Source organism: Periplaneta americana, chromosome 17 (genome assembly GCF_040183065.1).
Source record: "Periplaneta americana isolate PAMFEO1 chromosome 17, P.americana_PAMFEO1_priV1, whole genome shotgun sequence".
NCBI lineage: Eukaryota > Metazoa > Arthropoda > Insecta > Blattodea > Blattidae > Periplaneta > Periplaneta americana.
In genome coordinates, this window is record NC_091133.1 from 50,794,868 (window position 1) to 50,819,970 (window position 25,103).

The 25,103-nt window shown below is 36.6% G+C and overlaps 1 protein-coding gene across 1 annotated transcript; it reads left to right on the forward strand.

Annotated features, from left to right (window-relative positions):
• The first annotated feature begins 8,474 nt into the window (after nt 1–8,474).
• On the forward strand, nt 8,475–24,459 carry LOC138692880 (methyl farnesoate epoxidase-like). Its single transcript, XM_069816187.1, has 8 exons — nt 8,475–8,855; nt 9,113–9,217; nt 9,797–10,036; nt 14,484–14,641; nt 16,476–16,715; nt 19,897–20,011; nt 20,935–21,233; nt 23,985–24,459. The coding sequence occupies exons 2-8, from the start codon at nt 9,136–9,138 to the stop codon at nt 24,306–24,308; spliced, it is 1,458 nt and encodes a 485-aa protein (XP_069672288.1). The 5' UTR covers nt 8,475–8,855; nt 9,113–9,135; the 3' UTR covers nt 24,309–24,459.
• Nucleotides 24,460–25,103: the final 644 nt, after the last annotated feature.

Sequence of the window (25,103 nt, forward strand, 5' to 3'; positions counted from 1 at the left end):
AGTAGTAGTAGTAGTAGTAGTAGAAGAAGAAGCAGCAGTAGAAGTAGAAGTAGCAGTAGTAGTAGTAATAATAATAATTATAATTTACATATTATACTGTAAACGCTAAGTTATACTGGTTTGCTATACACCACTGCTTCGATAGGGTCAGGCATTGTGGGTTGCTCTGTAGTGTCTACCTGGATTGCTATGGATAACGAGGTAAGCTCGCTATGACGTCACTGAGTATCCAATTGGAAATGACTTTACATAAACAATATCATCTTAAGTTAGTTATTCAACGACGCTGTATCAACTACTAAGTTGTGTAGCTTTTATGGTAACAGATTAATTCTGAATTGGTCTGGGATTGCCTACAGAATCTTACAAAACCGGCAAACTTCAACAAAGTAACAACTGAATGAATGCCAGGGCATGGGGAGTAATAGGTGACAAGATAGCAAGGAAAGGATCTGATGAAACAATATTTGGCATTCCTATCTCCGCAATTCGTAAATCCTGTAATAATGTGCTGGGTAGATAGACCACCCTAAGCGTTAAAGAACCAAAGGCTCTAAAAGTGGCAAGGTTACGGTTGCCTAATAACAATATAACATAATCACTCATTATTCACTAAAGAGTTTAATAACAATTAAGATATATGTAAATACATAAAGTAAAAGAAAGGAGCATTACAATTTTAACAATCAAAATCACTCACGGCCTAGATTTTATAAATCACTGTTTACAATTACAGAAATATTTTCGAAACACATTTTACTGTAATTTATAGCTACAGAATCTACTTCTTGTAAATTAGTACATTTGTAATTTTCGTGAAATAGTCCCTTCGCAAGAAAAAGAGGAGGCGTCTGATGTCGAACCTGTTATCGAAAAAGTCCCTAACTGACTTTCATGTGTGTACGCACAACGTAAAGAGAACCAGGTAATTTGTACGTCACTCGTCACTGCAGTTCATATCACTAAAGATCTAAGTAAAAGACAAATCCACTAGAAGATCTCCAACTCAATGTAATCACTAGAGAGGTTATTGAATTTATAAGCGAATGTTAAAGCCACTGGTGGCAAAAATCGGAACTACAGCTTATGTTACATAGCACGACTGGTATTGCAGGTATTCATTATATCAACATTATTATTATTATTATTATTATTATTATTATTATTATTATTACTCGTAATATTATTGACGTATAAAATTGTCTTTTTGTATAGAAGATTTTAAATTTTAGTCGGAGACAATGTAACCATATTAGTCATTTCTGCAGCAATAATAATAATAATAATAATAATAATAATAATAATAATAATAATAATAATAATAATAACAATATCAGTGCTATAAACTGGCAAATTCACAATAGCATTCACAACGTCTGTTTAAAATTTTCATATAAGAGTTAAGCCCTCTCTGGTCAGAAACCTCATCACTGCCATGTAAAAGTAACGACTAAATTATGGCGGACAAGATCGCAGTTGAGGGTTTCTCTCAGGGTTCTCCCGTTTCCCGATATTAGGTATCTAATTCATTCCGTCAACATTTTTCCATTCTGTTATCATTCCATAGCATTCCCTGAACGTCGGCTGACGACGCACAGAAGAACTGGCCTAGGAACGAGTGGAGTCATCTGCTCTAAACCTAGATACGCAGCGAACCTTAGTATAGTCAACCGACGTAGGCTGAAAATGCGTCTAGGTTGATTCAGCGCAATAATTTTTTTAAGGTCACAGTGCTGAGTTGCAATGTCCCCGTCCTGAAATTCAATTTAATTCAATTCAATTCAATGACTGAACAAATTTGCTGAGAACACTTCTTAAGTTAATTACAAGTATTCGTATTTTATTCACTTCAGAATGGATGGTTTTACAAGTAAGTCGCCGATAATGTGCGCCTGGGTCAGGCGAATCCATTAAGTTACGCCAAGGGATGTGCAGGTTAGTCTATCGCCTGCAGTCAGAATGATCAGATGTCACGCATGCGGTATAGCGTTGTTTCCAGTACAGTTAAGCTGTACTGCATTCCTTTACCGACCTCTTGCCCTTATCTCCACTCCGGAACTCTCCTCACTACTCCTATTACTTCCTCTCTTTCGCGTCGCTGAGCTGTTAGGACTAAATAATCGGTCTGTACCTATATTATAGTGGCATATCACTACTATAGGCTACATTTATGCCGGTACAATCGTGCTATAGTGACGTCATGCGAGTATTAAGGATATCGATGGTGTTGATCAGCAACCTCGAAAAATGCAATTTTACAGAAGAGCGAGAAAACATTTTAATATCTTGAAAACGAACAAATGTCTAATCTAAAATTATATTTAAATATCTTCTTATGACGTTTTATATCTTAGGATGTGTTTACAGAAGATTCGGAAAAATTTGCTTCATAGGAATCGAGCGAAATCTTATTTCGTTCATAATTCTGACATGCGAGATTCGTTCGATATGCGGTTTTCTTTCGCGCTAAGTACCAGATTTTATATGTACCTATTTACAGTAGCAATATAGTCTATGGATGAAAGTACATCTTAAATCGGCCGTTATTTAAGTGCTCCTGAAATCAGTGGCGCTGGTGTTGTGTTTACGTCCAGTGCGTGAATATTGAGGGAGAAGAGATTTTGCAAAAGCTTAATAGGTACAGTATTGGGTTATTTTACGACGCTGTATCAGCATCTAGGTTATTTAGCGTCTGAATGATATGAAGGTGATAATGCCGGTGAAATGAGTCCGGGGTCCAGCACCGAAAGTTACCCAGCATTTGTTCTATTGGGTTGAGGGAAAACCCCTGTAGGTACAGTAACACAAAAAATGACTCAATGGCAGGGTTACCTCAGTAGATGATTCTATTGAGTGTATTCTGCTCACAAAATTTATAGGCTATCTGATTAAGATTTATAAAGTTGTGTGGGACTGCATATCGCCTACGTAGGCGGTTGAAACTGTGTTGTCACCTTGATTGCACTGAGTGCTTGGCGATAAGTGAATTAGTAATTATTAAATATATAGCTATGACAATTCTTACATGTAGGTGTAGTCAAATACTAGCGGTGACCATTGAAATATTGTACTACGTAATAAAGCAGCGATTGTTTCATAAATTTACAATTTTGAAAGTCTCAAAGTAGCCACATTTTGTAAATACAGTGGCTGTTTCTGATTTATAGTAAATAATACAACTCTAAAGGTACAAACAAACGTACTTCATAAAAAGACCAAGTTGCAAGAGAAAAACAGGCAACTCAGTGCTTTAGGCATTATAGGAAGCCTGTGGGAGAGAAGTCCTACTATACTGAACTATTGCAAGATAGGTGGAGCGAGGCATTCGCTTTCAATCAAGAGTTGATATCCGAAGAGCTTTAGATTGATCAGTGAGAGAGATATCCAGAAATGCTGCTGCAGATGGAGTCCGCCGTCTTCGAAGAATTTGGCAACGTATTGTTGACATGGCAAGATAATAGTATGTAATGCCAAAAGTAACCTAAATAAACTTAGTGTAAAACAGTGACTATGTTGCCATTCATCTTCGATGCCCCAGTAGTAGAAATAAAAAGATGTATGCCATTTCCTAATTATAAATTTCTACGAGAAAATGAAAGCAAATGGAGAGAGACACTCCCAAAATCATGCAGGTACCCGTTTCATTGATATATTATTACAATTGACTTGTTATTTTCTATTAACGTGCATATGTGTCTTATACGTCTATGAACTTACAGAAACTATAAATATATGCTTACATTATTTAAAATATATAATTTATACAATGTACTGCGAAAGAAGGCGATACTTTTATTTCGTCTGAAGAAATTTGTAAGTAGATGCGGTTGCATTAAAAAATATCCTCGTGATAAACTGTCAGAAAAATGTATTGCTCAGAGCGGAACGCCAGAATAAACTAATTATAAGCTGTAATGTAGAAAAAGCTTTGAAAAGATAAAGCGGAAACAATGCTGATGAAATTAATAAAACAACTTAAACAAGGGACAGGGTATTTAAGGAAATTCCAATGATAGTATTAAATATCTACACTCGGAGTAATAAAATACATTATTTACTTTCTTGAACACTGTACGGTAGCATATTTTGATAGTAAAGTACGAGTATATACATAATATTTCCAAGACTATTGTGTGGAAAACGTCCGAGGCACACCAAATAGTGAATTAGGGCAAGATGGAACACGTGAAAAACCACTTACACTTCTGTTTCTGTCGTACCACGTATGACGTCATCTTATTAAAGAGAATCGCACAATTTTATCCGTATAGAGATTTTCTTAAACGTTTTATGTTGAAAATAATGACATTTAAAAATGGTTGGTTTATTTTACCCTATCCCATAATTTGGTGCTAATCGAGAATTGTGTAGTAGTGGTGTAGACCTAAAAATTCAAGTTGCAAGCCGTGTATTCGCAGAAATGAACAATTTCATGGCGGCAGCAAAAGTAGTTGCCGTGTCCAGATGAAGTTCTAGTAAATCATAAATCATTAACAGTTTTGTACGAGGAAATGAAGTTGACGTATAACACAGAATACATTGGAAGAAAATTAATCAAGACTGCTCTGTTCCCAAACCCATATCTAAGTTTTGTAAATATCTCCATATGCCATATTATGCTCTCTGCAAAATAGGCAATGCTAAGCAGGCAAATACAAAACAACCAAAAGAATCGCATGTTGTTCAGAAAGAACTGTGTGCAGTGGAAAACTCAATAAAAATAGTGAAATGTATTTCAGAAAATGGGAATCACGAAGGAAAAATTAGTGTATTAATACATTTACAGGTCATTGGATATTATAAGGTCTTAAATACACTGAAAGTTATGCTTTTTAATATACCAGTGTATAGCACATCTTGGCGTGCAGAGCAATTCAGCAGCTTCCGCGGGTCGCACAGAATGAAATGGGGCCGTTTCTAGTGGAAACTTAAACCATCACGTTAAAAGTTTACAACCGACAAGGCTATGAGCATCGTGTCAAAAAACAGATACTGTACTTAAAATATGAATTTAATCAGCATTTCTATACCGTCGGAAATGATCGTTACAAAAATATAGGTAATAACAGGAACTTAGGGTAGATCTTACTATGATTAAAAATTGACATGATAAGGATAAAATTCAAAGATAAATTTTGTAAACGAAAGTAAAGTGAGATATAAGAATAACACCTTCTTAAGAGAAAAGAGTTCCAGAAAAAAATGTATCTAAAATATGATGTATAGTTCGATCCCCGCTTGGGCTTATTACCTGGTTGGTTTTTTCAGAGGTTTTCCCCAATCGTAAGGCGAATGTCAGGTAATTTATGACGAATCCTAGGCCTCATCTCGCCAAGTAGTATTTCCTTATCACTAGCGCTATGAAAAGAGAGCAGTTAAAGCTAGTGATGGTACTGAGTATAGCTGCGGCGGGTGGAATGGGGTGAATTTCTCCTACAACTTGACGTAAGCAGCGTACCATCACTAGCTTTAACTGGTCCCTTTTCATAGCCCTACTTATCACCAATTTCATCGACCTAAATAACCTAGTAATTGATACAGCGTCGTTAAGTAACCAAATGAAAAAAACATTATGGTGTAGGCCTATTTTGTGACCTGGTGGAGTTTAAGAGAAGGCCCTATGCCTTAACTCCGCCATTAGAAATAAATAAATAAATAAATAAATAAATAAATAAATAAATAAATAAATAAATAAATAAATAAATAAATAAATAAATTAATTAATTAATTAATTAATAGAAGACATTATTTATTGCAATCAGTTTTGTTACACGTGATTTTCCACACGCAGTTCATTTACTGCAATGTTTGAGTTCACAATAATTGAAGGGATACCTGCAAAAACTAATATCTTCATTTTTACAAAGTTGTGGGGGGAAAAAATCGTAAAAATTCAAATTTTAACTGGACTTCTTTCCTTTTCCAGAATATGTCCTGGGTACCTAGGAGTTTCATTTCATCACTCATTCATTTATTACAATCAACAATTTAGGAGGGTAAAATATAAACAAATAATGGAGCTACCCCCTTTCTGCAATAAAACTGAATATAATTAGCCACATTTTGCAATGAACACACATTTACTGTGCGAATATCATAAACTACAATACGAGACGTAGCAGGTATATGTTTCGAGAAAAAATTGTTTTAAATGAAACATTTCATAGCGTGTTTTAGGGAAGCCATTGATTTAAATTCCAATATGCTCAGTCAGTTTCAGAGAGCAGTGTATATGATAATAAATTATTGAAAGAATTTCAGTTTATTATATTATACTAGACTACACTATTCTAATACTGTACTATACTAATACTCTACTCTACTAATACTAAGCTATACTATTCTAATACTGTACTATACTAATACTACAGCTATACTATACTATACAAACCCTAGGCATATTCTATATTATACAATACTAATACTATACTTTTCTAATACTGTACTATACTAATACTCTATACCAATACTATACAATACTAATAGGCTACTATACTGACACTAGACCTATACTAATACTATATATACTAACACTATGCCTATATTATACTATATACCATATTAATATTATACTACATTAATATTGTATTGTATATATTAATATTGTACTATACTAATACTAATGCTATACTATTCTAATACTGTACTATACTACATAATACTATACTAGTACTTTACTTTACTAATAGTACACTACACTATTACTACTGTATATTATACTAACACTAGATCCTATACTAATACTGTATTATATTAACCCTAGGCCTATACTAGATTATAGTACACTACACTATTACTACTGTATATTATACTAACACTAGACCCTAAACTAATACTGTATTATATTAACCCTAGGCCTATACTAGATTATAGTACACTACACTATTACTACTGTATATTATACTAACACTAGACCCTATACTAATACTGTATTATATTAACCCTAGGCCTATACTAGATTATAGTACACTACACTATTACTACTGTATATTATACTAACACTAGACCCTATACTAATACTGTATTATATTAACCCTAGGCCTATACTAGATTATAGTACACTACACTATTACTACTGTATATTATACTAACACTAGACCCTATACTAATACTGTATTATATTAACCCTAGACCTATACTAGATTATAGTACACTACACTATTACTACTGTATATTATACTAACACTAGACCCTATACCAATACTGTATTATATTAACCCTAGACCTATACTAGATTATAGTACACTACACTATTACTACTGTATATTATACTAACACTAGACCCTATACTAATACTGTATTATATTAACCCTAGGCCTATACTAGTTTATAGTACACTACACTATTACTACTGTATATTATACTAACACTAGACTCTATACTAATACTGTATTATATTAACCCTAGACCTATACTAGATTATAGTACACTACACTATTACTACTGTATATTATACTAACACTAGACCCTATACTAATACTGTATTATATTAACCCTAGACCTATACTAGATTATACTATACTGTACTAATACTATGCTATACTGACACTATACTATACTAGTACTAGATCTATATTAATACTATACTAAACTAACACTAGACCTATACTATACTAATGCTATACTATACTAACACTAGACCTATACTTAGTATACTGTAATATATAATAATTATACTATATGAACACTAGGCCTATACTATAATATATTATACTAATACAATACTATACTAACACTAGGGGTAAACTACGGTATACTACACTTTAATCTGAAGTCTGATTAGTGTAAAATGTAGCTAATCGGCGATGTATACAATGGAGGAGGAAAGGAACTGCTCACCCTACCCCATTATCTCCTGGCTTAGTTCCCTCATAAGTGGTGCCACATTGGTAGGCATCACTTGTGAGGTTCAGACATGTCTTCAGACACTGGACAACAACTATACTATACTATACTATATTACACTACACTGTAGCCTACTATACTATTGCTTACTGTACTAATATTATGCTATTCTGTACTACAGTATAGGGCTACTATTCTGTACTGTTTTATATTTCCAGCTTGAACGTACTTGTGACATACTGGACCAAAATCATATTTGAATGACAGGAACAATCGTAGGCGATCTGACTGCAACCAAACTGTACTACGGAAATGGACGATAGGTTAGTTTCCCAATGCTTTCTTGTATCTGATGATGATGATTATGATTACAATGATTAAATGAGCTCGAGGACCAAACGCCGAAAGCCAAAAGCATTTATTAGAATGTCAGGGAAAACCATGAAAGCATCTCAGCCAGATAACTTGCCCCAGCCATTATTCGATCCCGGGCCCATTAATCTCTACTCCAGGTTGTGAATTGAAAGAACGTACGCGTAGGCCTGCTGTATGTAATTATATATTTTTTCTTTGGAACATGTATTGTAACTCGACCTTTTAAAGCTATCGACTGAACTAACTCTCTTTCCTATTTATGATAAGATAACTCTAGCAACATAGATTCGTCCACGCGGCCGGCTCCACAGCAATGCTGGCCGTCTGTCGGCATCTCGCCCGCGCTTCTCCAATTATTCCATTTGAATGAAGGTTATGCGAGCTGCTACACTTCTGTATCAATGATGCAATAGCCTATTATTGTGAAATCTCTTATGATCAAATTTTATTATTTTTAACGAAAGTCCCTCATTAATGAGTCACTATCCAAAGATGATATTTATGGAGTGTTGTCAACACGTTACAAGTGACAGATAAGATAAAAGTATAGCTGAAGTTGTTAAAACAACAGCACAGCACTGAGGTGCGTCAGTGTTCGATACAGCAGTGCCGGCGCTCCGATTGACTTGTTGACTGTAAGTTTACAAATTTCAATTTCAGTTTTCGCTTTTCAAATGTATTTTCGGAGGAACATTGCACTACGTTCTGTCACGTAGGCTGTGATATATGTAGGCTATATACTGATAAATATATTTTAATGTTCCGCAGTCTTGCTTTCTTGTCCATCGGATCAAAAAGCTTAGAGTTTGGGTCTTGATAAATGTGGGAATGCTTCCGATCTCCTTTACGAGTTATCTCACAATCTCATGTTACCTATTACTGTCTGTTTCAGTTCTGAAGACACCAACACGCACAATGTTTTATCTTCTCTTAGCCGGTGTAGCGTTACTTATCCTATATTCATGGCTAACTATGAAACCAAAGAATTTTCCTCCAGGTAAGTGTTCACAAGATGTGTTATTTACTTTGAGATTACTAATCTCAAGATAATCTGTGATTGAGGTTATGCCTGATAAGCAATATATCTATTATTATCAGACAGTACATCTCACTTGACGAAATGTGTCACAGGAAGAACAATTGTTTGTACACATCTGAAGTTTAATTAGTGTAATATGTAGCTAGTCAGTGATGTATGCAATGGATTGGGAAAGGAACTGGCCACCCTTTCCCATTATCTCCTAGCTTAGTTGTCCCATGAGTGATGCCTTTTTTTGTGCCCTTGTGAGGTTCAAACCTGTCTTCGGACAGTTGACTGAACAACAACAATCCAAGATAATACTGTCTACATAATAGAACAAATACACACGAAGTAGTGGACAAGATGAACTTCGACGAAGATATTTTCTGATTCTAATTAAAATTATTGTTGACTTTGAGTTATTGGAATTATAGAAGTGGGTTTTTAATAATCTGAATTAGAGAATTGTCTTGTAGGGTTCCACTAATAAAGTAATAGGCTTGTAAGTTACAGAATACTTTTTTTTCAATTACATTCGATTCTGCTTCCTTACAGGTCCGCCATACTACCCTATTGTTGGAAGTGCTCCAAATTTCCCCATAAAATTTCTTCACTTGCACATGGCTGAAAAATGGCTGTCACAATACGGACCCTTGGTGGGACTAATGCTGGGTGCCAAGAAATGTGTTGCAGTATGTGGACCGAAAGAAGTACTCGAAGTTCTGCGCAGAGAAGAGTTCCAAGGACGACACCAGAATGTACTCATCAGAGACAGAGCCTTCGATAAGAAGATTGGTGAGTACATCACCAGTGAATATCAAAGAAGATAATATAGGTTAATGATCCTGATGGATATGGAATAAGTTTTATAATAACTAAATTTTGTTTTCTTGAGATAAATAATGAAAGAGGGAAATAAAATGAAATGAAATGAAAATAAACACATATGTACACAACACCTCCATCATTCCACACAACACAAACACGCAGCATTCCGATCCATGATACACAGACTCATCAACATTTCTATGAGCCAACAAGACTGTAAGGAAGAAATACACACTATCAAATACATAACACAGAAAAATGGATATAACCTCAAACATAATAGACAACATCATAGAAAAACTAAACGCAAACAAGAAACCTCAACACAAACACAAGAACACTAACATACGAAAACAAGAATACATACATCTTTCAAAGAACTAAAATACATTAAATACAGAGCACAGAACACACTACAAAAACATCTTGACACACAGATAAATACAACTTAACAGGTGTATACAAACTATCATACAATAGTTGAACGATTTCTACATTGGACAGACTGGAAGATCATTTCAAACACGTTACAAGGAACATATCACAGCCATAACCAAAGTACAGAACAATTCAACCTACGCAGAACACATTACATACTCCAATCATAACTACAGCAACATAGACACTGAAAATACTACACATCCAGCCAAAAAAACTAGAAACTTGTCACTCTAAAACAATATGAAATTTACAAACATACAAAAACACTCCCCTGCACATCCTGAACACTGAACTCAATTTCAAAACACACACCCTTTTCGACACAATCATGAACACACCCCATCACAACAGGAAACCAGAAGATAGAGCGGATCCTTCATTAGGCTTCGGACAATGAAGAGTGTCACTTTGAAACTAGTCAGCCAGGTAAATTCTTAATATTAATACAGTAAAGAAGTTACAAAATTAATCAGTAAAAATAAACTTAGAAAAGAGACAGAAAATGAGAGGTAAAATAAGAAAAAGGAAGACACATAAACAAGGGAAAGAGGTAAATGAAATAAAAATGAGATGAAAGATATTACTAAGGAAAAAAAGCGGAAGAATAGATGAAAAGAAAAAAAAATGTTTAAGAAAATAAGTTTGAGCTTTAACAAACAAGGAAAGAAATGAGAAGTGATTAACAGAATCCACGTAATTGAGTGAACGTTTATGCCGTTCGCGATTGTTATTGTGAGCATGGTTGGAATTGCAAGGATCTTTGGAATCTGAAATAAAATTTTCTTCTTATTTTTATCTTCATACTCTTCGCAATTAACTTCAACAAGACGGAGCCATCTCGTTAACTACTTCTTAATCTCATAGTCTCGAGACAACAATGTAATTGATAGTCGAAATTATTCACACATCAATATTATGCCAATGAGTTGTTTGAAATTGTAATGAATAAATAATAAATTTCATTACAGATAATTGGACTCATTTGGAAATTGATACCACAACAGTCACCTACTTTAGAATAAGACTGTGTTAAGTTAATCATTTCTGTCTTTATAATTCCTGAAGTTTTATTGTTGACCCCCATTTGTGTACGATTAATAGTTTTTCATTAAATTAAAATTGACTTTAATATTTCGTTAAGTTCTTACGTGTTAAAAATGTTTCATGCCAATCTTTTCCAAATCCATCTGATACCAAAATCACAGATGTGCAACAACTGCTGTTTTTAATATGGTCGACCTCCTAGAAAGATATAAATTCTGAAATAATCAAGCACCAAAATATATTAATTTAATAATTAATACGTCATCGTTATTGTTGGAATTGTCTGTATAAAGAAACGACATTTCGAATCCATAAAAAACGAATTAGGATGGAGCCGCCAGCACAAGCATAGATTGCGCATACCATTTGATCAATGTTGTAGAAAAAGTATAACCTGGGCCATGATTGAACAAATCAAGTTCCCCAACTAATGAATGCATTGCGGGTGGCATCGACGTAACTCCCATTAGGGCCAATGCTATAATTTTTGTTACAATTTTTCTCGAGTGGTACACAGAAGAACGTTCCACATTGAAACAAATATACGACTATAGGAAGACAGTAACAGATGACTTGAGGAAATCCCTACGATTGCAAGAAACGTCTATACAGAAATTAGGGTAGGCCTAATGGAATTAGGATAAATGAATGCAATCTGCTTTAAGATTTAAGTGAGTCTAATAAACGGAATGAAATAAGCTTTGAATAACAGTCAATCATCCAATAATTAAACTAATAATGCAGTAAAACAATGTACTATTCAATTTTATAGAAAATTTCTCTCTCTGTCTATGTGCGTGTGCGTGTAAAAATTCCAGATCAATTGACGTCATCAGAACCATAGTGATCAAAGTATCATGGGCGATAGCATACCTTCAATTCACGTAGTAAACTTTTTGCTAACATAATGCAAGTAGGTGATAAAGCTCATTATATCAATTTGTCCCTCAGTAGATACAGCATTTAGATGTACGCCAGTGGACTTTTCTCATTTCTCGTAAATTTCTTACTTAAATCACTGTGGTTCTAACGGCCTCAAATGCAATTATCTGTCAAAACAGTTTTGGTTACCAATATTCATAAAATATAAATTACTTCAAACCAGAAATTGTTAAGAAATTATTCTGAAAAATAATTTATGATTAAAACCATTTAAATAAATATTTAGTATTGAGAACAATACTAGTACAATAAATTACAATTAACTGGTATACAATATATAAGCAATGATAATATTCCGTTAATATTACTTTATTTATCCATCTGCATGTAATACCAAACTCGTAAAAACTTTCTACAGTTACCTGTTTCGCGTTTATATGAAAGCACAACCGAATAACAATATATTATAATTTAATATACAGGGTGATCCGTTTGGGTATGGATAAAATAAAACACCGCAAACATTTACTACTAAACTTTATTTGTTGAAACTTTGTGCATACAACACTGAAAGATGGGAGATTCCTCAGAGCTCAATGTGACCCCCATTGCGCACCCTGCACAACTCATAACGGTGATCCAATTCAGCCCATGTCCGTTGTAACATAAGAGTGGTGATTTGTTGAAAAGCTTGAGTAATTTTTACTCTCAGATCATCACTGTTCCTGGGTTTCTGTGAATAGACAATGTCTTTAACAAAACCCTACACGAAGAAGTCAGGAGAAGTTAGATCTGGTGACCAAGCCAAGAGATAGCTGCTTCTCGTATTGGGTTTCGTCTGCGACCTCCTGCATCTTTTTCAACACAGAACCTGTTTCTACAAATGTTCGATACCACAACATTATGGAATCATATTTAGGTACATTACGGACACCATACTCACATCGAAATTCCCTTTGAACTCTTTTAACACTCTCAAATTTAGCATACCAAAGAACACATTGTGCCCGCTGTTGATTTGTAGTAGCCATTTTAGTCATCTACGATTTTCATTTGTCCTTTCAAATTATGCATTGTTGATTGTCATATATGGAAACTGCCATCTTTTTAATCATAATATAACCAACAAGAAATTTTTCCTACTATCATAATAGCTTTATAATAATAAATTAATATTATCGATACCCAAACGGATCAGACTGTCTATTGTCCCACTATGGATTATAATAAACTCTTCCAAGTAGGTTAGGCATATGCAGATTTTCCTTGTATGTAGAAATGGACGTTACATTGTAAGTTTATAATATTGTTCCATTTGTCGGAATGACTTCAGCATTTCCATCGCAATCGAAGTCAAATTTCCGTTGCACAAAATTATTTTATTTCTTCAATTAGTGTAGGTGAAATACAAACGTTACACGTAAAATAAATAGATGTGGGATTTTTAATTGGTTATTCTATGACGCTGTATCGAGTGCGCGGTTATGTAACGTCAAAGCAATTGATGTTGGCGAGATGATCCGAGGAATTACTACGGAATTACTTTATCGATATTCGCCTTACAGTTGAGAAATAAACTTGGGAAAAGAGAAAAACTGATCATACGTCCAAGCGAGATTCTAACTCACGCATGAGCGCAGTCTCGGTTTTCTAATCCCGCTCACTACCCGAAGGGAGAGGGGGAAAAAAGGAAAGAGAAAAGCAATAAAAACAAGAAGAGAAATTAAAGAAAGAAAAAGAAGATAAACGTGAACGTAAAAGGGAAAAATAGAAAAGAAATATGAATAGAACAAAAGACAGAAAAAAAAATTAAGCAGGAACAAAAATTTTGATTTTTTCAACTAGACTCTGCACTGACACACGTCGAAATTTCTGTGATGTGAGGTTTAGTCTACATTGTATGAGGCAAAATATGACGACGGCATACGGATAATGCGGAAGGTCCAAACAGTGGCCTAAATGAAGTTCAAACTCACCATAACGATTCCACAAAAATTACAAATTTTATCTTATCTGCTGCCTCCAGTTAATAAATTATTTTTTCCAGGAATCCTGTTTTCCGACGGCCCTCTTTGGACAGAGCAACGTCGTTTCACGCTCAGACATTTGAGAGATTTTGGCTTCGGGAAGCATACCATGGAGGAAGCCATCGTAGAGGAAGTGGAGGACCTGGTAACGGATATCCGGAAACAGAAAGTGGTGCAGGTACAGAAAAAATAAATATGTTCATTACTAATATTTGTATATCTGTTGAAATACGTATTATATGCATCCCGCCTTAACATGTGCAGGAATTCTTTCATCATAATTTTGTAGGTTTAAATAACTAGGAACATGCTATATGTTGCTGTCTGGGTAATTGTATGCTTTAAAATATATCTACGACGTCTGTAAATAAAGCAGTGGCATCATTATCGGAAAGGGATCGTGCACATGCGCTAACAGACTGTGTTAGCCTATGTCGATGCGTGGAGTGCATCACTTATCGTTGGACAACACTCAGTATAAGTATACAACGATAAGTGTTGTTGCTATGCGCAGTTGAAGCTATGTACCACCCTAAAACATACTTAAAAAAACTTTAAAAGCGATCGTGGATAAAAATCCAGGTGTTCCGTGGAAAAAATGCACAGGAATGTCATGAAGGCTTACTTGTAGCTTGGGGGAATGGTGATTTATTGTATCCTTTGCAAGATGGGTCAATGTGTTTCATTCAGGTCGGGATGAGTCAACACATTGGCCCTCACAAGTCGCCCGGCCAATCTTCTCCTTTCCATTGACCGTCGATGGATCGTCTTGAGAATTATCCGCAAAAGTTGGACTCAGTCATCAAAACGTGTGGCACATCCTGAAGAAGAAACTCCACGTGAGGAAAACTGCGGCACACTGGGTTTCCCATAACCTCACATTTGTGCAGAAATGGCACCGTTTCGCAGTGGCTGGTCGCCATTTGGGCAGATACCGCAATGCAGGGAAAGCTTTCCTGCAGAGTATTGTAGCCATTAATGAGACCTGGGCACGGGCCTACGAGCCCGAAAGCGCTATTCGAATGAATGGCGCCACCAAGGATCCCCGAGTTCAACGAAAGTTGAGTAGGTGAATGTTATGCTGATAATGACGTACGACAATGAAAGTATCATTATTAGTCATGCTGTACTTGCACACCATAATGTCAACGAAGCGTAGAACCAAAGCCACCGTTTCTGGCGCGTGAAATAAGTACCTAATGGAAACGTTAGAGCGAGTATCTTATCTTTGCCACAGTCTGTGAACGAGAATGCTGACAACTGTGATTGGCACATCGTCACATCGTTTAGGAAGTGGCAACAGACGCCACATTGGCAGATTGACAGATTGGTGACGTAACATGTTGGGTGGTACCGTTCTCATCTGCACTTGCAACAAGTGCTCACTCACTGGCTTTTTACTCAAGGACACGCGCCAAGAACGCTGGCACTTGCTGTATTACCAACGTTTTCTCAAATACCACCTGTGTTCGGCTATACAGTGTAAATGTCCACATTCCCCGAGTAACAATACACCTTGCATCTTGCATGACAACACTCGTTGTCATATGGCAGAAGCAGTGACCGACTTATTATGAAGCTGGCATTGGCAAGTCTTGGACCATCATCCGTGTTTCCCTGACATAAGCCCTTGTGATTACGACCTGTCTCCACGATTAAAATATCTCCTCAGAAGCACCAGGTTTCTTGACATTCCATCAGTGTTCCTCACAGTAGGGCGCTCCATCAGTATTATCGGTAGAAACCGCCTCGCTGATGATATTTGGCGGCTCCCACAGATTTAGCAGAAGGTCCAGGACCTCGCTAAAGATTAGATTGGAGTGATGTAATGAAATTTTCCATGTAGGCTAAGTTCAAGAAAATGTTTGTACTACCTATGTAGTCATTACTTCATTTATAACCACATATGAGCGACATTACGGTCTGGTTTCCAGCTGATGGCACCGCATTTCACCTAACATATTTCTTGTATTAATTTCTTGAACACATTTATGTAAATTGTATGTTTGCAGGTTTCAGGGTTGTTTGCGATTTCCACCTTAAACGTGCTTTGGAATATGATGGCTGGAGTCCGGTACGCGCGGGACGATCCCGAGCTACGTAAACTGCTCGCCGACTTACAACATTTTCTACGCGGCGGTGGAATAGGCAGGATTGTGAACCTGTTTCCAGTCGTAAGGCACTATGATCCTGGATTTCTGGGCTACAGGAAGGCCATGGAAGGAATTTGGAAGATGCAGGATTATATGAGGGTATGACAAAAGACTCGTGCTTAAGTTAATTTAAATCCACATTCTGTCAACGACGACACATTACACCTGAAATGTTACAATGATTGGAGTTGATAGGATTCGTAGCACTTGTAACGTTGCAATATTTGCATCTGATATTTGATACATAATAAAAACTAAGGCCTTGGTCAAGTTCGGAATTAAAACTTAAAATTCAAAACAATTACAATAAATAATAGCAAATGAAACAGCTAAAGAAATAGAAAAACACCAATAATAAATAAAAATAAAGTGAAGATAGTTAATAAAGTAAAATTACTCCCTGACTGAGTAGCAGAAGGTTAAGGCTCCAAACCGTTGTAGAAAATTGGCATTAATAGCAGTAGAGATGTCAATCCTAAGTGCTTTCCGCCTTCACTATCAATAAAAGTTTCTTGGTACTCATTGCTGTTTTAAGACCGAGACGATCCAGGGATTAGATCAATTAAACAAATCCATTATTCATGGAGAATAGTATCCGCGACCTTCTTATTAATCACTGCGACACCACGTGCCGCAATAAATATAAATAGTAATTTTAAATTATTTACTTTAACAAAAATATAGATTAATATGAAAAAAATGCTACAAAATATTAATAATCAACACACTAGAGAAACCTCCCCTCCCTACATTTCACAGAAATCATTAAGAATTCTTAAGTATAAATATTTTTTACTAAAATGGTTCAATTCATAAAAACTACAAGACATAATTCATTCAGCTTGTCTCTCGAAAGAGATCGTAATGATATACTGTGTCCACATGAAACCTTTACAATTTCAAGTGTAAATAACAAATTATTGAGACACGGTATCTGGATGCGATTTTCTGGATGTTAATCAGAAACTATCAATAGTTTTTATGAGAATTATGTTGGATTGTTTAAATGCGTTTTTTGATTACATGTGTGAATTTTGGTGAAATTTGAAATCTGACAGTGAAGGAGATGTGGACACTTCAGGACATGGCACAATGTGTACCTTGGTTTATCGAGACACGATCAGATACACAGGTGCAACGTCACATCCGGACCCAATATGGAAGAGAGCCGCTATCCGAGCCAGCAATCCGAGAGTGGAATCGAAAATTTATGGAGATTGGGAGTGTGCTGCGTCAAAAGTGCATTGGGTAGCGAAACACAAGTATAGATGACATTGAACGTGTGCAAGGTGCATTTGTTCGAAGAAGTCCTTCCCCGGCGTCAATTCTAGTCAGCATATCGACAGCAAATGCTGTGCGGTGTAGACGATCATCTGGCTGAAGAGCTGAACTTTGTACCCAAACAGCCTCAGATTCTTGTGAAGGATTTTGTGGACAGTCCAATGCGGCAAGTTCGGTTCCCTGGCGGCACTGCGAATGGACTTACTAGGGATTCGGACAAATGCACTTTGCACACGTTCAATGTCCTCCACACTCGTGTTTCGCTGCCCACTGCCCTTTTACCGCAGCACACTCCCAATCTCCATAAATGTTCGGTGCCATTCCCAGATTGTCGGCCGTCATGACGATTCTCTTCCATATTGGGTCCGGACTTGACGTTACATCTGTGTATCTGATCTATCTCGATAAACCAGGATACACACTGTGCCATTTCTTGAGGTGTCCACATCTCCTTCACTATCAGATTTCATATTTCACCAAAATTCACACCTACAACCAAAAAACGCATTTCAACAATCCATTAAAATTTCCATAAAACATTGACAGTTTCTGATTAACATGCTGAAAACCGCATCCTGATATCGTGCCTCAGTAATTTGTTATTTACATCTGAATTTGTAAAGGTTTCATGTGGACACACTGTATATGTCGCATAAATTGTTAATCGCGTTAATCGGAGGCCGAGTACTTATTACAGGCCTACATTTAGTTTTCTTTCTGCGTAGACAATCTCCAGTAAAATAAATTATGAAATAACATGTGGCATTACAGTCCATGTAAGACCAAGGCCGATCAGTCAAGTACTGGCCTCACGTCCACATACCTCAGCAGAGGTAAACAATCACCCAACCAGTAAGAGGGTAACGTCTGGTCAGATGATTTCCCCCGGCAGTTATAGTTCCTTACAAAACCGGATTTCGCTACTCTCTGTCTCACTGTAGCTCCACAAATCCATCATGATGCTGGGAAGGCACTGGTCTCATACTCTGGTCAAAGTTAGGATGCTCATTATTATTATTATTATTATTATTATTATTATTATTATTATTATTATTATTATTATTATTATGTTGTTATTATTGTTATTATTATTTTATTATTATTGTTATTATTATTTATCATTATTATTAATTATTGTTTTTATTAGTTGTGTTTATTATTAATTGCCATTATTGAGTGTAATTAGTTACCACTGCCACCGGGTATATACCCATTTGCAGTGTGAATACATACATACATACATACATACATACATACATACATACAAAGTATCATGAAACAAATTTTCCCCCATGAAGACTCGAACCAGCGCTCTTTTTCAGTGCCTCTAGACCAAGACAAGTCGCCTTAGGTCACACAGCTAGGACGTGAAACAAAATAAATTTTACTGTTGAAAGTATCAGCGACAATATTTTTTCTCATTTTCCGTAAAGTTTAATACAATTTCCGTATAGATACAGGGAAATTAAAAATACTGCGTGAACAACCCTCCGTGATAAACGGGTGTCAGGAAGTCCGCAGTAAATCTACCTACAGTTTGTCGCGTAAGTTACAACTAATAAACACTTAAAATGTAAACGCTAATACACTTTGAATTGAACTTCGATTTGAAACTTGGATACCAGGGAATCTCTCTTGAAATAATCTTCTTACAGCACGAGCCGATTCTGTACGGACGTATAAACACTCTTTGGAGAATAGAATATCTGAATAATTGAGCCATACTAATTTAATTAACATACTGTATTACGTCGCCTAAAGAATAAAGAACACGTGCTCGTCTTCCAATAGTACAGCTCACACTGACTCCTGAGCGATATTCAGCGTGGTGAAGACGGGAGGCTTGGCAACTGGTTCCGCCGAATAACCGTAAGTCGTGAAAGCGCGCGAAGGATTGTTCACTCAATATCTCGAAGTGAAAAAAGAGTATTTTTCCATGTAATAAACTGAGAAATATTTTAAAATGCATTAATGTATAAAATGTTCGTATTGTTCACAGGAAACTATAAGGAATCACGAATCAACATTAGATGAAAACAGTGCAAGAGATTTGATAGATGTATATCTCATCGAAATGAGGAAACAGGCCGACAATCCTAATTCTACGTTTACGGGTGAGTAGCGATGAAGTGAAAGAGTGTCTGGGGCAGTAGCAGTAGCAGTAAAATACACATGAAAAATTTGAAAGCACTTTTTATATTCATCCAATATATTCAAAATATATCCGTCGCCTTAACTCTGTGGATAAAATTATGTGCTTCCCATCCAATCAGTCCGTGGTTAGAGTCCCGGCCTGGTCAATGGTAGGATTTCCGTCCATGGGACGGGGTGTTTGTTCTTTGCCATATATTGTAATTTATCGTGTCAGCGTGGCACTGTGTCGTGCTGACCATACGACCAGAGCAGCCCATAATGTGCCTGTCTAATATTGGTCAAAAGGACATACCGTCCCCTACACCGTATCGGAATTGTGTTTAAAGTTGGTAAGAAAGAAGAGATCAATTATGACAAAGAAATAAGTAAAATGTATTCAACTGCGTAATACTTTAGCAACTTGAAGTTTGACCGGAGGACTGTTAGAGGTTACGACGAGGAGAAATGAAGATAAACTTTTTAACAGTTATTGCTAAAATTTTACACTAATCGCTTTTCGAGCACTGGTCATAAAATCGAATATTAAAATGAGGCAATATTTTTAAATTTCGTATATAAGCAGTAATATTGACTTAAATTACAGTAAGTAATTATATTAAGTAAACGTAAACGAGTCAGAAAAAAATTACTTGTGGTTTGAAAAGAGTGAGTTGTATGTAGACACTGGAAAATGTTTGTAAGTATTGTTTTCTTGAGTTAATTATATTCTATATTTTTGGATGCTCATTTTACTTCATAAAATATTTGTTAAATTGTCTCCGTGGATTTATGTTTCGTTCCCAAAAGGAAAAGTCTGATTTCAACACTGAATGGACACTTCACTGCAAAAATCTGGGAATGGTTTCCAATTCTGATCTAAAAATCTTGTCAATCTCATTTACAGAGGAGGGCCTGATCGTCATTTGCATGGACATTTTCGCCGCTGGGGCCGAGTCTGTAGGCAGCTTCTTGGGCTTTTGCTTGCTGTACATGGTACTTCATCCCCGCGTGCAAAAGGAGGTGCAGAAGGAGCTCGACGCCGTGGTGGGAAGGGACAGGCGTCCCGGCCTGCAGGACAGACCCCAACTGCACTACGTGGAGGCGGTCCTAACGGAAGTATCACGTATGAACCCGACGTCTCCGCTCACACCGCCACACCGCTGTACCAAAGATACAACCATGAACGGCTACAATATCCCTAAGGTACAGTAATGCTGCCAAGGTTTGAAACTATAGCAATGGAAAGTTCTGCAGGTGTAGTGACATTAATAATAAGAAACGAACAATGAAATGATCAAACAACTATTCGTGATGATTATCTAAAACTCTCGAGAGTTTCAATTTTCTACCAATGGCCAACAAGCAAACATACAGCGTATTTCGAAGCTCAGCGCTGAGCAATCAGATGACATCACGAATTTAAGAGATGACGTCATTAATGCTCCAGCGCTGAAGCTGCGATTCCCTCAGACGTGGTGGCTGTCAGTGTATTCCGAAGTTCATCAATGAATATCAATGACATCACGCTGCAGCGAAATTGAAACAAAACTGCTGGAAGTTTCAATGGCTATTATGATGGCTGTATGAGTTGTTGTATGTGCTACGCTAGCAAAATTTAGCGAAATTTTCATACTTTCATCTCGCTCAAAGAAAAGAGAGCACAAACAATTTGTTTCTTGAACCAGTAGTAATAACTGGTCCGTTGACATGTTCGTTCATAAGCCATCAACATAATTTTACGTTGTGCTTATTACAAACAATACAGCAGAACACACTACCATGACATCAACACTCCAAAATGTCATTCGTTTACCAATTCCCACTCTTTGCAAGAACCAATCAGATACACTGATGGCGGCTGATGGACACTGCCACCATCTCTGCACGCTGATGAAAGCTCTGCTACAGCGCTGGAGCATCAATGACGTCATCGCTGAAATTATACCAACTAATTGCTCAGCGCTGAGATTCGGAATACATTGTATATCCATCAGCCGCCGTCAGTGAATCTGATTGGTTCTTGCAAATGGCGGGAATTGGAAGACGAATGATATCTTGCATTGTTGTGTCATGGTGGTGTGTTCTGCTGTGTTGTTTGTAATAAGCACCATGTAAAAAAAATTAATGGTTTATGAACGAACATGTCTACGGACTAGTTATTATTACTGGATCAAGAAATAAATTGTTTATGCTTTCTTTTATGTGAGCGAGATGACAGTAAGAAATTTTCAGAAAATCTTGCTAGCGTAGCACATAATAACTTTCACAGCGTCATGACAGCCCTTGAACCTTTCAGCACTTTTGTTCCAATTTTGCTGCAGCATGACGTCATTGATGTCCACCGGTACGGTGAAATTTAGAATACGCTATTGTTTTAATGTTTGTCTTTCCGACATTGACCATTTGCACATGGAATGATCCTCCAACCCTCTAATTGCTCTTGCCTGAACGCACAAAATGTACCATTTGCACTCGATGGCCACTTTCCGGATCTGACTTTGTGCCGGCTTCATCCTCTGCACCTCGTTTTACCTGAGGTTGGCGTATTTCGTTTCAAAACGCGGGGTATTAAAAAAACATAACTAAACCAAAACTCCATAATGAATTACACAGCTTACCCTGAGTAATGGAGTATAAAACAGTTAATTTCAAAGTAAGAAGGAAAATCCATCTTTCTCGCAATGTTATGTCGTCACGCGCACCGTGGTGGGACCTTGTTCCTAGGTGGAGTTCGTGAGATCCGGAAAGTGACCGCCGAGTGCAAATGGTCAATGCCGTTTTGAAGGGACTGAGTGCATCGGGATTCAAAATAAGGTATTGGAATTAACCCGAATGCATTTGGTCACTGCCCAGTCTTTCACCCAAGTGTCCCCCTACGAGAAATGCACCGTAGTTCGGTAGATTTTTTCCCTCCGTAGCGTTGTTCTCGATGCACCACGGGAGGCAAACTACATAATACTGCATGATGATGGTGGTTAACGGAACAATAATGGAATGCCGGTGGAGGAAACTGAAGTACCCAGCGAAGTACCGTTTTTTCCACTACAAATTTCAATTTGACACACCGGGATTCGAACCCAAGTTCATGAAAAGCCGACGTGCTAGCCGTCCGGCTAACGGTACTCCATTAAATGTAATATACATAGTGTTAAAACGTTCAATACTTGAAGAGGTAGTGTTTTCACTAAACAAGAAAAAATCTGATACAGTGCTCGTCAGCACTCGTTGAAATGGATAAATGGTAAGGAGTGTATCGTAGTATGCACCGTCGTGCAGATGGAAGAGGCAGAAAGCATACTCGTCAGTACCCACGGATGCACGCCAGTACATCTCTTATCAGAGGGTAAGAGACGCTAGCCCCGCTGGTCTAATAAATATGGGTCCTAAAATTAATATCTTCCGAGAGAGTCTATAAGTACTTGTTCATCAAAATCATAGGGGATGCTCAATGTGAGTTTCACTTAAGTAAAAAAGCCTTCAATTTCTGAGAGGTGGTAGTATACATCAAAACAAGGAAAAAAGTGTAATAAACATAGGTTCTAAAATTAAGTATTTCTTTACCAAACAAGGGCTTTGAAATTGGTATTGTAAGAACAGTACAATATATCTTCTAACGTGAGCTCTTTGTTTATTATTGGATATGCTGTTGGTAGTAAAATGAAAAACAAACGTGCTCTTATTCAAATGCAATCATATTTCTAAAATTAATAGAGATTAAAGTATTAGACGAACTAATTCGTGTTATTTTATAGGGTCGCACTTCGAATATTGTCCATCCAAATTCTAAAGTCTCATGCCCATGGCCCGATATTTTACTCTGAATTCTTGGCTCTAGAGTTAAGATTTGTTACCGCCACAAACTATTGCGGTGGTCAAAATAAACGTTATCACAAAATTTCTAAAGTCAGGATGGAGCGTTCTATAGTAATCTGGTTGTCGTTGATTCCCTCTCAGGACACCATTCTGTTCATCTCGCTGTGGAGTTTGTTCCAAGACCGCGAACACTGGGGAGATCCGGAACAGTTTCGACCCGAACGCTTCCTGGATGCAGACGGCAAGTTCGTGCGGGACGAGTGGATGATTCCGTTCGGCACGGGCAAGCGGGCCTGCATGGGGGAGGTACTGGCAAGGAACTCCATGTTCCTGATCTTCACGGCGCTTCTGCAGGAGTTCTGGTTCACTCTCCCCGAGGAGGACCCCGTGCCGCCCACTACTGCCATGCACGGCGTCGTTGCAACTCACCATCCCTTCAGACTCGTCGCAAATAAACGGCAGTGAAGCACATGCTAATGTGATCATGTGATCAGTATGATTTCATAAGTGTTAATATACAATGTTTAGTTTTTACAGTTTTCTGTATAATAAAGTTTAAGTATTCAAGTCAGGACTGTGGGGTCGGAGTCGAAAGTAACTTTATTATGGGTAGAGTCGAAAATATAAAAACACTAGAATTGTGAAAATATCTTATTCTGTATTATCCATATTAAACCTAGGTGCAGTGTAAATAATCTCATAATTCTACTATCATTGGTAAAATATATGTTCACAATCACTGCTGTGGCCTTCACTTTGCATAAGGCCTACACTTTAGGCAATGCCTCGTATTTACTGGCATTAGCAAAACAAAAACATGTGGAACAGGCTTGGATTGCGCAAAGAGTACGTGGCTCTTTCTTGATACTGTTGCTAGTTAGTAGATAATTCAGTAACAACTAATAACAAACCAGATTAATTTGTGTATGTGATGATTTAGCCTATATACTGTATAATAAATATTACAATGTAAATAATTAATACATATTACGCAGTAATTTTTGTGTAAAATTAACTTTAAGGAAGAGATTATGTTATTATTGTTCTCTGTGTGTTTACTATAGTTTTTTATAAGAATAAGAATTTGCATTACTATAGCATTTTAAACAGAAGATTAAGATATGTATAACATTTCACGTCATTTTGTTTTGATTTTGCTTCAAAAACTATTGGTATCATTCATTAAAAAAACTATAAATCTTGTAATTTTTATTTACTTCCGTTATTTGTCAAATAAAGCAATTTTTTTAAGGAAATAAA

Coding starts and splice junctions, on each gene's coding strand:
- LOC138692880 (XM_069816187.1), top strand. CDS start 9,136: ATGTTTTATCTTCTCTTAGCCGGTGTAGCGTTACTTATCCTATATTCA. Junction 14,642..16,475: donor GGAAACAGAAAGTGGTGCAG/GTACAGAAAAAA, acceptor GTATGTTTGCAG/GTTTCAGGGTTGTTTGCGAT. Junction 16,716..19,896: donor AGATGCAGGATTATATGAGG/GTATGACAAAAG, acceptor TATTGTTCACAG/GAAACTATAAGGAATCACGA.